The following is a 14,626-nucleotide window of genomic DNA, read 5'->3' as shown; positions in this document are numbered from 1 at the left end:
TTTATCTTTGTTCTCCAATATTCGCTCTAGCCCCCCCCTCTCCCCCCCCCCCCTGAATCTGCTACTAATATTTAATTTGTTTCATTTCGAATGATATGTAGTAGAGGAAAATTATATTCTTTGTGACAACTCAAAAAGAATATCATTCACCTGCAAACAAACAGCATAGCACTTTATTCAGACGTCTACATAAATGGGACTTTTTGATATTTTGTTACTTACTCAATTCAACAAAGGCTGTAGCATGAATGGCTGGTTGACATCACGTGATGTACAGATGTTTTCAATAAAACTAAATATCTGACAGTTTAGTACGAGTCCCTGTGGGCAAGTGGATAAGATATCAGTTTTTAAATATTTTATTGACTGTACTGGCGTGGGTTCGCTCTCCACTTCAACTAGGTTGTTGTTTATATTTTAATTGTATTTTTTTCTGCTATTTCGGTTTAGAAGAGTTAAATAATCATAATAAATTTTTGGTGCCAAAACATGAGCGAGTCTTTTTAAAGTGACAGTCTTATTCAAAATCAATACATACACATGTATAACAAACATCAACTTTGACTGAGAAACCCTTATCTACTAACTAAATTATGCATTTATGGAAAATATCAATTACTGATAAACAAGACTGTAACCGTGTTTTTTTATAGCAGAAAGCGCAAAAAATATTAAATGATTGGTGAATGCTAAAAGATTTACTGTGGTCTACTACAGTCTCATGGGATAGAAATACCGTGTTTTATGCTAATTTTTTTCAAATTTAACTCTGTATCCTTCATCAAAACCATTGTTTACGACATCTATCCATCCTTTTTGGAAAATTAAAACAATATTATTAATTGTGGTAAATCTTATTTGGGAGTAAGATTGCATCTTTAAATAAAATTATATTTGATTAGACATTGCCCGTAATAAAACTTGACCAGGATAACGGGAATAAACATTCTGACAAAGTGTTAAATTCTGACAAAGTGTTAAATTCTGACGATGTGTTTTGAGTCAAACTGAACATTACATGTAGCTGCTTCTGTGTTTAGCAAAACGCGGCTAACAACTTATACTGCTTCCGTGTTTAGCAAAACGCGGCTAACAACTTATACTGCTTCTGTGTTTAGCAAAACGCGGCTAACAACTTATAACCAAGACCAATTTTAATTTAAGAGAACTAAGATGAGCTAAAAATATTTAACATCTGATAGTTCCAACAGCAAAAAAGTCGCAACCCGGAAAATTATTTTTGAGGATGAGGGACTGGGCCCTAGTTACGGTAAAGGGGCTTAAAACTGCGGTAAAAATTATTTTCCATTCCTACAATTCTTATTGAATTTATCCAGCAAAAATTGAGTAGTGGTTCAACACAATCAATTGAACATTTGACCTAGTGAGCTCCTCTTTAAAACTGACTCGCATATATATTTTAAGTTTTTATTTCTTCGAGACAACCGTTTTGGCCGGTAAGAGAAACTTGTTTTTTATTTGTCCTAGTTGATTGTATACTCACTTTTGATAAACCATCAGGTCATACAAGATCATTGTCTTAGATTCAGAAGAGATGCCATTCGGAACCAATGAAACTGCATAATTATTATTATTGACGACGAGATTTTCATAGAGAAATGACCCTTGATAATAAAAGCGTAATTGTGTACTGTAACTATCTCATGATGTATAACCATTGAATACAAACAATTTTATTCTTTATCATTTATACAGTACTTCTTTTTGAAACTGCATTACTAGATTCAGTATACACTTCTCCTGATGAAGTTTCATGAAAATTGGGAACAAGATGTATGTCTCCGCTACTGCCAGACTGTGAAGGAAAACCCGGTACATGGACTTTATTCCTTTTGAAGAGACTTGTAATATAACCAGTATTATTTAACAGAACATCCAATATCAATAAAAAAGTCATATGTACATGATTATTTTTTATTACTTATTATTAAAGCAATACACCACTTGAATCAATAAACTGAACAATTATGCTGAACCTGTTCACTGTCAAACTGGATACAGTAACAGGATAATAAATACCAACTTAATACTGTACACATTTTAAATTTATAAATAGTTAAATATTTGGGAAGTTTATATTTGCCTACTGGCATATTAGGCAGATTGCTCACAATATCATTGTGGACTCTCGAGGCTGAAATATTTTTAATTGATTATGTGCTCCCATGTTTAAATGAAAAAATACAGCTGAAACATTCCCTTAAATCTTGTTAAAAATACAACAGATCACAAGTTGTTTTATACTGGGCCTGAGTCTCCAGAAGGAGTTCGAGACTCAGATTCAGAAAAGCTATATTTTAATTTTGATCTAAATTTGTTATGATTGGAGCTAAGATGCGTTACAATGACCTGTTCTACAATCAGGTTTGCCTTTTATTTTCATTTCTTCATTAGTTATATTAAAGATATTTTGAAACATTTTAAATTTTTTTTTACCCCAAGTCTGAACTCAGACTCAATATGTTAGTGAAAACAGACCCTGAACAATTGGCTCACTGTCAGCATAAGCAGGTTCAGCACGATGAGAAGATGTTTGACATACAGTCAATCCCCGTTAGCTCAACTTGCTTAGGACGATTTCATCGTTGGCTCGACAAATTTCTTTACACTAAACATAAGCATTCCCGCTTGGCTCGATTTCTCCGAGACTCAAAGTATTTATGCTGGTCCCTTCGAGCCAACGGGGTTCGACTGTACATGGAAAATAAATGATCGTTTATTTGTTTGTTGAGAGTGCAGAGGGTAGAAACACAACCTGTGCGTGATAGCGTCACTTGACAACTAGGTCAAAAGGACACATATTATTCTTGGAAATTCAGTCGTGAATAATAAATAATTTTAAATATATAAATAAAAGACAGTTTTCGATCTGAATTGGCCAATGTGTGACCTTTTGATCAGATGTTCATGTCCTGTTTAATATCAAATAAACCATGAAAGTTTCTGGTCTCCACATCCTTCGGGCTCTCTTCATGATCCGAGGCCAAATACCCTCCGATCTCTGTATCATTAGAGTCTCCATTGTCATTTGTATCTGAATCTTCCGCACACGATTTCTCATCAGGATCTTTTGATTGAAGCTTCTCTGTGTACGAAGGATCAGGTTCCAAATCTGCACTGTTTGAATTTAAGTTCTCATCACTGAAAGTACTCGGAACTGTTGTTAATGCTGTTTGTTTTTTTGTTGATTGGTTGTCAGTTTCATTTCCCTCATTATCACTCTCACTTTCTTCATCAGATAAATCATGTCGCTCATCTTCATTGTCATCATTTTCTGGGTACAAATCTGACTCAGTTTTTGTAGTTTTCGACACGTCTTTACCATTGTTTTCAACTAATAGATCCAACCCAGTTTTACCCTCTTGAATACCCTTCAAAAGCATGGCAACAAACTTACTGTATGATTCATCATTTGACAGAGTCGGAAGTGACTTTGTATAAGATCTATAAGCATGTGCGTCCGAGCATCCGTGTTTCTGAAGGAGATGGTTTTCGAAATCCCATCTTCTGGTGAACTTCCTATCACACAGTACACATTGGTATGGTTTCTCCTTTGAATGAGTTCGAAGATGTCTCTTAAGATCGTGTCTATCTCTTGTGGTTAAATAACAAACAGGACATTGGTACCTTCCTACTGCTAGTTTGGTAATATCTAAAAGGGCTGTTTCATGGGATGGCTCATCTACTGCTGGAGATTTAAACAGTTTTCCAGGGGGTCGAACATACGATTGTGAGCTTGGCTCATCTTTAATGTCAGCATTGAAGTTTTTTAGTGATTTTGGAGTCACAGGTCTTCGAGATTTGGAATGTTTCGATTTGGAAGGCGATTGCTTAACACTTGAATTTGATTGTGAAGTAAGAGTACCGGTTTCCATTTCATCATTGTTATTTGTGTAACTGTCCATGTCATCAAATTCTTGCTTTACATGGACAGCATTGGAATCAAGTTCTGATTCTTGCTTAACCACTCGACTACTCTTAAAAGGGGATAACTGCTTTGATCTCTTTCTCAATTTCGATTTCTTTTGGGACTTCTTTTTTGGTGTTTTATAGCCTTTACCTACAGGCGAATCACCACTTGAGTCCAATTTAATTTTCATATGTAAATTAGGCTTGAGAACTGATATCAAAGATTTCGTATTTTGACATGTTTTCGGAATATCACTTATTTCTGAGGTTTGAATAAGCGACATAAAATCTGACAGGGAGCTAATACCATGTTCATCTCTGTTAGTTAATAAAGACAAACTCTCTCCAGAGCTACAGGCCATAGCTGTATTGTCATTATTAGAACATGCCTTCATATCTTGGCTTGTGTGAACAATACCGAAAGATTCAACATCATTTTCGTTCAATCCTTTACACTCTCCTTCACAAATTGAGGTAGCATTCGTTCGGCAAGTAGCATTACTCCGGCAAGTAGCATTCCTATGGGTCGAGCCCTGATCATCAGAATAAGAATTTTCACCAGGAAAATTTAGTTTCAAAAACTTCTCTCTAAAGCTGTTATAAATTAATTCATTTTCAACCCCACTTTCTTCATTTTCCAAGCAATTTTCTTGCTCAAAATTTAAGTCCTCAGATTCAAATTGTGGTTCACACTTGACTGGAATACCTTTTCTTCTTGTGATTTCTGTAAACGAGAAATATATTTTTGTAAAACCATGAATATTATACTTAAACAGAAGAAACTTTTGTTGTTGTCACAATATTTTTTTATAATAATTTATTACATTCCATGTATATCACAATATACTTTCAGACGTTAAGGTCGTTCTGATTTTTAATGACTTAACAATCATAAAAAAGATAACACTTCTATAAAAGTAGGCAACAATGGATAAATAGCTTATTATCCTGACAAACTCACAAAAGTAGTCAAAACACAATTTTTTTTAGCCTTTGTAGTGGTCATAAGTGTTGTTTTTCCCTTTTTTCAGGTTGGGAGTATAAAAACAAGAAACTGTTTATTCATTGTGGCACTACTTAAAGGGTTTGCTTACTAACATGCCAAACTAAGTAGTGGGATTCAGTGTGGGTATTTAAACTAGTTTCTATGGACAGAGGTTCACACTTGCCAAAACATGTATCAAAAGATAGCCCTACCTTGGGCATTATCACCATGTCCGTGGTTACGGCCTGTTAACTGATGGGAAAGTCTGTGCTGAGGTGCCAACTTCTTTCTCTTAGCTGACCCTTGTATGCTGTTTCTCTTCCTTTTGACTGAAATAATAGCACAGATTTTTTGTCATAATTTACTTTCATTTTATCATAATTTTACTATCAATTAAAAGTAAATTGTAACTGTATCCAATTGTTGCATTGCATAATTGGTTACTTATGGTTTCCATTTATTAGGCCAAGACAACCACCAGTTTCAGAGGGTTTTCAATAAAACTTTGTTCATGTTACCAAAGTATAAAAACTAGAAAAACCACAATGCAAGGAAACCATGATTTTAATATGGGCAATCAGAATTTATAGCCAATTAATTTCTTGTATGAGGCAAAAGTAGCAGCCATTATCTTTACTTTCATCAAAAATTGACATCACTGAAAACTACTGTAGTTAACTTACGGTAGGTTTCTTATGTGTTTAGTTCTCATAAATTCTAACTTAAGTTGTTGGGCGGAAACCATTTTTCTATTTTTAGTAACTGTGACCTTTGACCCTACCCACCTCAAAAGCATTCCCAAACTTGCTCTTAAGCTACCTACACATCAACTTTCATCAATATCCACCAATTCTAAATTAAGTTATTGGGTAGAAACCATTTATCTTCTTTTTTTTCGTAACTTTGACCTTTGACCCCACTCCCTCAAAAGCAATCCCAAGCTAGCTCTTCACATAAGCTACCTACATGTACAAACCAACAGTCCCAAGCTAGCTCCTTACATAAGCTACCAACACACCAACTTCCATCACTATCCATCAATGCTAGCTTAAGTTATTGGGCAGAAACCCATGTTAGATGCCAGCCCGTACACCCAACAACATCCCCATACTAATAACCTAGTTTTCGTTAATAATTATACTGGTAAAGAACTCTCAGGGCTTGTTCAAATTCTGGACTAGCACATGTATTTTTAAAATTTGATGCCAGAACTTTTCATGCAAACAAATTTTCATTTTTTTTACAGTGTTAAGAAAAATGCAGGAAGACAGTTTTTCATGGATTTGAGTCGATCTTGCTTGATAAGAAATTTTCAGACTAAATTGACATAAGCTCTATTTATCTAGAACAAGAGCACCATGCATGATCCAGCAATTATCAGAGCCAGAGTCATGGGCCTTGGTATACAGGAGTGTATTGTGTTTATGGCAACATGTGTACCAAGTTTCATTTCAATATCTTTAAAGGGACTGTACACCAGATTGGCACCAAAAAAAAGTTTTTTTTCTGTAATGAATCTCAGGACAATTCTTTAATAGAATGTGTTATGCTTTGTTATCATAATTGTAAAAAAAAGTACCAAAATGTAAAAATAATTGTGTTTGAGACCGGGTTCGAACCCGTGTCGCCAAAATTACAGTCGAGCGCTGTATCCACTGAGCTACGAAGGATAACTCTAAACAAGTGGTATATTATAAGCTTTATACCTAACTTGGTAATATTACGTGACAACATCGACTAGCCAATCACACATAAGGAATGAATTCTACTAGGTAGACATACCCAGTAAACTATTTTAATGGAAAAATACGAAATAACTGCTAAACTTAAATAAATTGTAAACTATGTGGTACTTCAGTTAGTAAATTTCAATGCATTGTACAAATAAATACCAAGTTTATGTCAGTTTTCGACAATTTTCTTTTTTTCTTGCAAATTGGTCATCTGGTGCACAGTTGCTTTAAGGGAAGAGTTATAGCCAAGGTGTTGAAGTGTTTGCACGATGGTTATGATACCAAGACTGTGACGTTGCCTTGACCTTTTTCTTCCCAAAACAGACAGGCTAAATTTAATTATCATTGACCAACTTACTAGACTTGAGGTAGGTATTTCGCGCTGTAGCAACATCACAACTTGCCCACTGGAAATACTTCAATGGGAAACTGTCATCACTGTCATCACCACAGGCTATAAAATAACCATTCAAAATATAATAAGATTAAGAGTTACAACCTAAAAGATCCTTTAAGAAGTGTTAAAGGCAAAGATCCCTTTAATAGATATTATTTCTGGTTTCCTTCTATATAGCTAATGAAACAGTGGACAGTGTGTACATAGCATTCACTGTAAGATACACAAGTTCCATGACCATCATTGCGGCATAATTTGAGAGGCCCAGATAAAATCTTTGCAAGTCATCCGCAATATGCTAACACACTTTTTACTGCTCTTTCAAGGCAGCTACATGTAGTTCTGACATAGTTTTCACTAACCATGTCGGGGCCACTACCCAAATATTCATCAATTATAATATCTGATATTTGTGAAATGTTTCTTTGTTTGTACTTGTACTATGTAATATACCAGAATGAAGATTGTGAAAGATGAATGTTCTGAGCCTGATTCAAGTCATAGTCGTAGCATAGCTGACCGCCACAGACTCTAGAGGTTGTGCAAACCCAGAAACAGACTGGAGATAAGCCTTAAGTAGCAAAACATTTCAAGCAGACCCTGTTTAAATTAACTTCCAGTCTCAAATCATAATCACCTGTACAGAAGCTGAGAAACTTGGACTTGATTTCAGCAACATTGGTCGAGTTCAGGAATTCACAACCTTTCTCTGACCCCAGACCAGCTACGTGGAATTCCCGAGTGTTGGCAGTCAGAAGAAGAGTTTCCTCCCCTGTTTCTGATAGCCGGTGAAGCTGAAGTGTTTTTGTTAAAAAATTTATGGTTAGTGAGTAGTGACCTCATATAATATTTTGTATTGTTTAATGGGTTTACAGTCGAAACCTGTTAGCTTCATATCCCAGGGACCCGTATAAATACTTCGAGCCTCGCGAATATCAAGCCAAGCGGGAATGCTTAGATACAGTAAAACAAAATCAGTCCTTTACATCCAGTTTGAGCCAACGAGAACATCAATCCAAGTGATATCAAGCCAAGGGATTTCAACTGTACACATAATTATGTATATAGTGAAGGTTTGAAAAACAATTTGAAGGGTATTGCATATATATGTAAAGTAAAGTTTGGAAAAACAATTATTAGTAAAGTTATTGAAGTCTGAATTCTTGTTCTTTTTAAGTTAAAAAGTTTTTGCATGAAACAGACAATGCCACTTTTTTTCTCCAAAAAAACAGACATGCTACAAAAAGTTTCTTAGTTTCCTGTTTTTTTTGGAAGTGAAATCAGATTTTTGTTTACTTTGACCTTATCACTTTCAATTACTTCTTATTGACACACTGATGTCAGATAAATTTGGAATACTGAATATTACTGTGGATAGTATGCTGTAATACTCCACGAAAAATCATTCAAATTATTGCCTGCATAACATAATTATTAAACCATACACATTAAGTTCTTCATATAAAATAATTCCAAGTCCATTTCTGGCTGATTTTAGAAAGATCATTTAAGAAATTTATACTTTGAAAAGGATATCAGATTTTACCTGATTTTTCTCATTATTTCCCCCCTAAATTTTGTATATCCCAGCTTTTTATCTACAGCAAAATATGGTCCATTAATGATTTACCAAATGCTGTATTTCCCATTTGAGGACAGTTCTCAGAGATTTTTGGCTTTCCGAATTACTCCAGTTAACATCCATTTCATCTACAATCAAATCAGAGGGGCATGTCTGAAATAGAAAGGATTAATAATGCATTATTAGGAATATATGGTATTAATATTAAGATCAAAAATTGACAAAAATCTGTTGATTTTCTTGGAATTCGTCGAGAATCGAGTCTGGTTTTCACTATCAGTGTAAAGATATATATAATTATATTATTAGAATGAAATACCTTTCATTGGGACATTTACTTTTAAAGCAAAAACATTGCAATTAACAGCTCTCTGATAACCTTTATTAAATGTGAATGTCATCAGCATTTAAATCTATATTGTTTTAACAAATAAATAATTCTTAGTAGGAACTGTTATGACAGGGTAATATAAATGTACAATTGTTTGAAAACTGATACAAAATTAAACTGATACAAAATTTATAAAAACAAATAGTGAAATACTACAATTTTGTGGAACTTCATTCTATAATATTATACCATTATAATAGGTCTGCATATCCAAATAAAAATTTATTAGTGTGTCACTGGTTTTATTTCGAAAATATCAAGTATTTCTCAAGTACATGTTACTGTGTTACTCAAGTCTAGAATGTAGAAAAACCTTCACTTCAGAGCTAAAAGGGGTCCCTAACCAGAAAAACAGTATCCATTATGGTATCGCCCAATATTGGTACCCAGATTGTCCAAGTGACAAAACCGGAAACCAGAGCCTAGCTAGAGATGAGACCGTACCAAGACATCAGGCTAGGAGCATGCTTGCAGTGAAACACACTGGAAAGCAGATTATCTTTTTTTTTCAACCTTGCTGTGAAGGATATCCTGCGAAAGTGCAAGCACTTATTTCCAATGGGGTCCTCTGTTTTTGCTGAAGGGATAGCATCGGAAGAGATAGTGGTTGGATACAAGAAGTCCGGGTGTGATACCCTAGCTCTTTTTCGAAGAGACTCCTTGGTTCTTTTATGTGCTAGGTGTAAAGCACCAATACACGGGTACAACTTTCCTGGGTTAAACCAGTACTGGGTACACCACTTTTCCAAGCACTACCCTTTAAATACCAAGTGCCAGGGAAGGGAGCTACTTGTTCCAATTTTTTAAGTCTTTCGTAATGACACGGCAAGGGATCAAACCCACAACCTTCCGCTCCATAGGCTGTTGCCTTAACCACTAGGCCACGGAGACGGTTAACATTCTAAGGAGTTGTGCTGATTTCTTATAAAGGGTTATTATCCTTAAACAACCACATAACTTTTCCAGATTTATAAGCAAGATTTTACCACATATTTAACGCTTTATTAGACCTGGCCTTGCCTTTAAAAAGGACTCATATAAAATGCACTTTTTAATGACGACATAAAGTGTTGCAAAATCACTAATAGTGTTAGATACTGGAAGCAGGACAAATGTTGGTATATGCTGAAATATTGTCTTTGTAGTCCATAATTTTGAATAGCATTAGTAATGCAACTCAGTAAAAAGGCTTAGAGGTTAACTTCCATGAGAATCAGTCCTTGTGGGCGAGCGGATTTTATTAACTTTTAGTGTCAGTTTTCTAAAAACAAACCTGTACCAGTTTGGGTTCCCTCCCCTCTATATCCAGGTTTTTTTTAATACCTGAATTGGATTTTCTGGAATTCCGGTATCAAAGAGTAAATTAATTATAATATCAGTGTTTCAGATGCAAAAAACAAAACAAAAAAATAGTGTCCAAAAACACGAGCGATTCCCTTAAATACCCGCGAGTGGTAAGAAACTAGCAATTAAAGAGGTGGAAATGTGAAATTTAAAGGTTTTATTTCAAGGGTCCATTAAAAAAAAGTTTTTTTCGTACGTTACAAACCTTTTATCTGGTTAGTTTTGTATTTTCACGTAAAACACTATACCTTCTATTTGAAGAGTATTTCTTAATGATTCTAAAATGCGGAACGGAAAACGGTCGAACTGGATTGCTCTAAACCATTAGTTCAATTATGGCTTGATCTCGTCGTGAATCCATCGCCAAATTTGACGAATTAATGCGCGCACGGGCGTATCACATTAACATTTACATCGAAAATATCTAGTAAGCAATCTGTTTCAATCGCTATGTTATGGCGATCTGCCGATGCGATTTCCGAGATACGGTTATAAAAGTCTGCAGGCCTAGCGGCCTACAGCCTTAAAACTGCTGTGACTGGTTTATGCTGACCGCTGTCCTCAGGTGTAACAATTGGTCTGACAGTTTTTATTCTGACACTGATAACAGGTGTATTAACTGCTGTGCGACACGGTTTAAACCTGACCGCTGTCCACAACTGGTGTTACAGGGTATTTTAAACTAATATGTTCTGCTGTCCATGGGTGCATCGGGCGGAACGACAGTGTTTAAGCTATTCGCTGTCCACAGGTGAATTAATAAATGTGACAGTGTTTAACCTCGACGCTGTCTACATGTGTAACAACTGGTAGGACAGACAATAGGTGTTACTACAGGTTTGACCGGGTTTTAACAAAAACACTGTCCACAGGTGTATCAAATGGTGTGACAGGGTTTTAAACTGACCACTATACACAGGTGCAATAACTGGTGTGACAAGGTTTTAACCTGACCGCTCTACACAGGTGCAATAAATGGTGTGACAAGGTTTTAACCTGACCGCTCTACACAGGTGTAAGAACTGGTGTGACAAGGTTTTAAACTGACCGCTCTACACAGGTGTAAGAACTGGTGTGACAAGGTTTTAAACTGACCGCTCTACACAGGTGTAATAACTGGTGTGACAAGGTTTTAACCCGACCGCTCTACACAGGTGCAATAACTGGTGTGACAGGGTTTTAACCCGACCGCTCTACACAGGTGCAATAACTGGTGTGACAGGGTTTTAAACTGACCGCTCTACACAGGTGTAATAACTGGTGTGACAAAGTTTTAAACTGACCGCTCTACACAGGTGTAATAACTGGTGTGACAAAGTTTTAAACTGACCGCTCTACACAGGTGTAGTAACTGGTGTGACAAGGTTTTAAACTGACCGCTCTTCACAGGTGTAATAACTGGTGTGACAAGGTTTTAAACTGACCGCTCTACACACGAGTAATAACTGGTGTGACAGGGTTTTAAACTGACTGCTCTACACAGGTGTTATAACTGGTGTGACAAGGTTTTAAACTGACCGCTCTACACAGGAGTAATAACTGGTGTGACAAGGTTTTAAACTGACCGCTCTACACAGGTGTAAAAACTGGTGCGACAAGGTTTTAACTTGACTTCTGCCCACAAGTGTAACGACTGGTGTGACAAGGTTTTAACCTGACTTCTGCCCACAAGTGTAACGACTGGTGTGACAAGGTTTTAACTTGACTTCTGCCCACAAGTGTAACGACTGGTGTGACAAGGTTTTAACTTGACTTCTGCCCACAAGTGTAACGACTGGTGTGACAAGGTTTTAACTTGACTTCTGCCCACAAGTTTAACGACTGGTGTGACAAGGTTTTAACTTGACTTCTGCCCACAAGTGTAATTACTGGTTTGATAGTGCTTAAACCTGACAAGTGCCCATAGGTGCACCTACTGGTGTGGTATGGTTTAACCTGACCGCTGTCCACATGTGTATCAACTTCTGATACAGAGTTTACCTGACCGCTGTCCACAGGTGTAAGAACTGCTGTGACAGGGTTTAACCTGTCCACTGTCAGCAAATGCAACGTGTTTTTAGCTGCATGATCACTGACCACAGGTATAACAACTAGTGCGAAAGGGTTTTAACCTGACCACTGTCCACATGTGCAACGACTGGTGTGATGTGGTTTTAAGTTTTTCACCTAACCACTGTCCACATGTGCAACGACTGGTGTGATGTGGTAATAAGTTTTTAACCTAACCACTGTCCACATGTGCAACGACTGGTGTGATAATGTTTTTACCTAATCACTGCCCAGAGGAATAACAACTGGTGTTACAGCTTTTTTACCTGACCACTGTCCACAGATGCATCGAGAGGTAAGACTGGGTTTTAACGTGACCGCTGTTCACATGTGTAGCATTTGGTATGGCAGGGTTAAACCTGACAGCTGCCCTCAGGTAAAACGACCTGTTTAACAAAATTTTAAACTGACTACTGTCCACAGGTGTTACGACTGGTGTGGTATGGTTTTAACCTGACGGCTTTCCTTATGTGTTACCTTTGGTTTGACAGCGTTTTAACCTGACCGCTGTACACAGGTGTAATAACTGCTGTTACAGAGTTTTATCCTGTCCACAGGTGTAACAATTGCTGTTACAGAGTTCTACCCTGACATCTGTCTACAGGTGTAACAACTGCTGTTACAGAGTTCTACCCTGACATATGTGCTGCCACACGAAATCGTAGGACCTTGCAGCAAGTGTCAACCAACAAAGACCATTTTCTGCTTCTGCATAATGCTTAAAAGGTTGACCGACACCATGTTAAATGACAAGGTCAACAGAGTATTGTCCCTTGGTATTTAAAAATGAGAAAAAACCTATTATCCTAACAGAATAACATATGTCCACAGGTGTAACAACAGCTGTTACAGAGTTCTACCCTGACAACTGTCCATATGTGTTCCACCTGCATGTGAATCGGCTGGTGTGACATATATATATAAAAACGATGCGATGAAGAAGAGTAAGGACTTATGTTTTCTGCCCGCTATTCTTTCGCCCCGCGACTAGCACTTTCGCTCTAATATATCTTGAAAAATGAGCATAAAATCGTTTATAGTAGAAGTTACAACATTCAAAAGTTTTTTTAAGCTGTAACAAATGTCGAAATGACAATTTTGGAATATTGCCAAACCAGGGGGTCCAACGTGAAATGTGTTCGCCGAATTTTAAATGAGGGAAATTGTGTGAAGCCGAAAAAAATGGCGGCGTGGAAAGGAATTTCGGTGTTTCAAGGATGTATTTTCACCTGGTAAGTAAGTTATATCACCTTTCTCGCAATATAAATACGCCTACCCGGAGACCACACGTGTAAGCGTCTCTCGGTTTTTTTAACCTATGTTTCTAGATGCCTTTACAAAAAAGTTATTGAATGTATAAGCTGAACGATTGATTGTTTACAAAGTGAAAATAGAAAATTGCGTGACTGTGTTTTCGGCCCAAGTTTACCATTCTTGTACCTGTTTTAGCTATTTGTTATTGAATATTTGCATTATTTATCTTTTCGACCGCTACTGCACTTACATGGTATTATACGGCCGATTTTTTCATGTTTAAACACCTTTTATGTTGGGCGACGAAGTTTATGCAGATTTTGTGTTTAAAATATGAAACTGTGTTTTCCGTAAAGTATCATCACCCATACACGGCACTACATTCCCCGATTTTTGAAAATATCCATATTCAATTGTATTTTTAAAACAAATCAGCGCGTCCGCTTTAGCCCGGAAGTGGCTTTCGCTCGTTTTGCCATGTTCTCTTTTTGGCTTCGGAGCTAATGTTTACAGGGCATGCGTAGGGTCGTTTATCTGGGTCATACTGCTCTCTTAATCTAAGCCGAAAGGTCTTTTAGTCATGGTTAAATTGATGTGTGCCTTTTCTGTTGGTGGAGGTTCAAGTTGGCCAAGTTTTCAGTTTCGGATAATTGCGATTTTCTCGTAAGTGGTTAAGTATACATCGAAAATGCAATGTTCGTGAATTTGTTGTTCAATTTAAGGTGTGGAAGACTTTTGGCAACGTATAGTTTAATGTTTGACAAGAGAGCCGCAAAGATGCCAACACTTGTCCGTTGTTATTTTTTCAGCTATAAATATGGGCAAGGTTAAAGTTTGTCCCGATGTCGACACCAATGCTATGACAAAACCTGGAGTTTTTTCTTCAAAAAACAGACATGTTAAAAGCGACCAAAAACTTACACGGTATTCCTAAGCACACACTTCAATTAATCTGTAGCAT

The 14,626-nt window shown here is 36.6% G+C and overlaps 1 protein-coding gene across 1 annotated transcript; it reads right to left on the bottom strand.

Annotated features, from left to right (window-relative positions):
- Window positions 1–1,936: 1,936 nt before the first annotated feature.
- LOC128240890 (uncharacterized) lies at window positions 1,937–10,603 on the bottom strand. The gene is made up of 6 exons (XM_052957876.1): window positions 10,568–10,603; window positions 8,676–8,780; window positions 7,683–7,839; window positions 7,007–7,102; window positions 5,128–5,244; window positions 1,937–4,654 (listed from the first exon to the last, which is right to left on the bottom strand). The coding sequence occupies exons 2-6, from the start codon at window positions 8,748–8,750 to the stop codon at window positions 2,919–2,921; spliced, it is 2,181 nt and encodes a 726-aa protein (XP_052813836.1). The 5' UTR covers window positions 8,751–8,780; window positions 10,568–10,603; the 3' UTR covers window positions 1,937–2,918.
- Between the last annotated feature and the right edge of the window lie 4,023 nt (window positions 10,604–14,626).

Source organism: Mya arenaria, chromosome 7 (genome assembly GCF_026914265.1).
Source record: "Mya arenaria isolate MELC-2E11 chromosome 7, ASM2691426v1".
NCBI lineage: Eukaryota > Metazoa > Mollusca > Bivalvia > Myida > Myidae > Mya > Mya arenaria.
Note: the sequence above shows the minus strand (reverse complement) of the source record. Positions and strands in the feature narration are given on the sequence as shown.

Coding starts and splice junctions, on each gene's coding strand:
- LOC128240890 (XM_052957876.1), bottom strand. CDS start 8,750: ATGGATGTTAACTGGAGTAATTCGGAAAGCCAAAAATCTCTGAGAACT. Junction 7,840..8,675: donor AATGGGAAATACAGCATTTG/GTAAATCATTAA, acceptor AAAACACTTCAG/CTTCACCGGCTATCAGAAAC. Junction 5,245..7,006: donor AAATACCTACCTCAAGTCTA/GTAAGTTGGTCA, acceptor CTATTATTTCAG/TCAAAAGGAAGAGAAACAGC.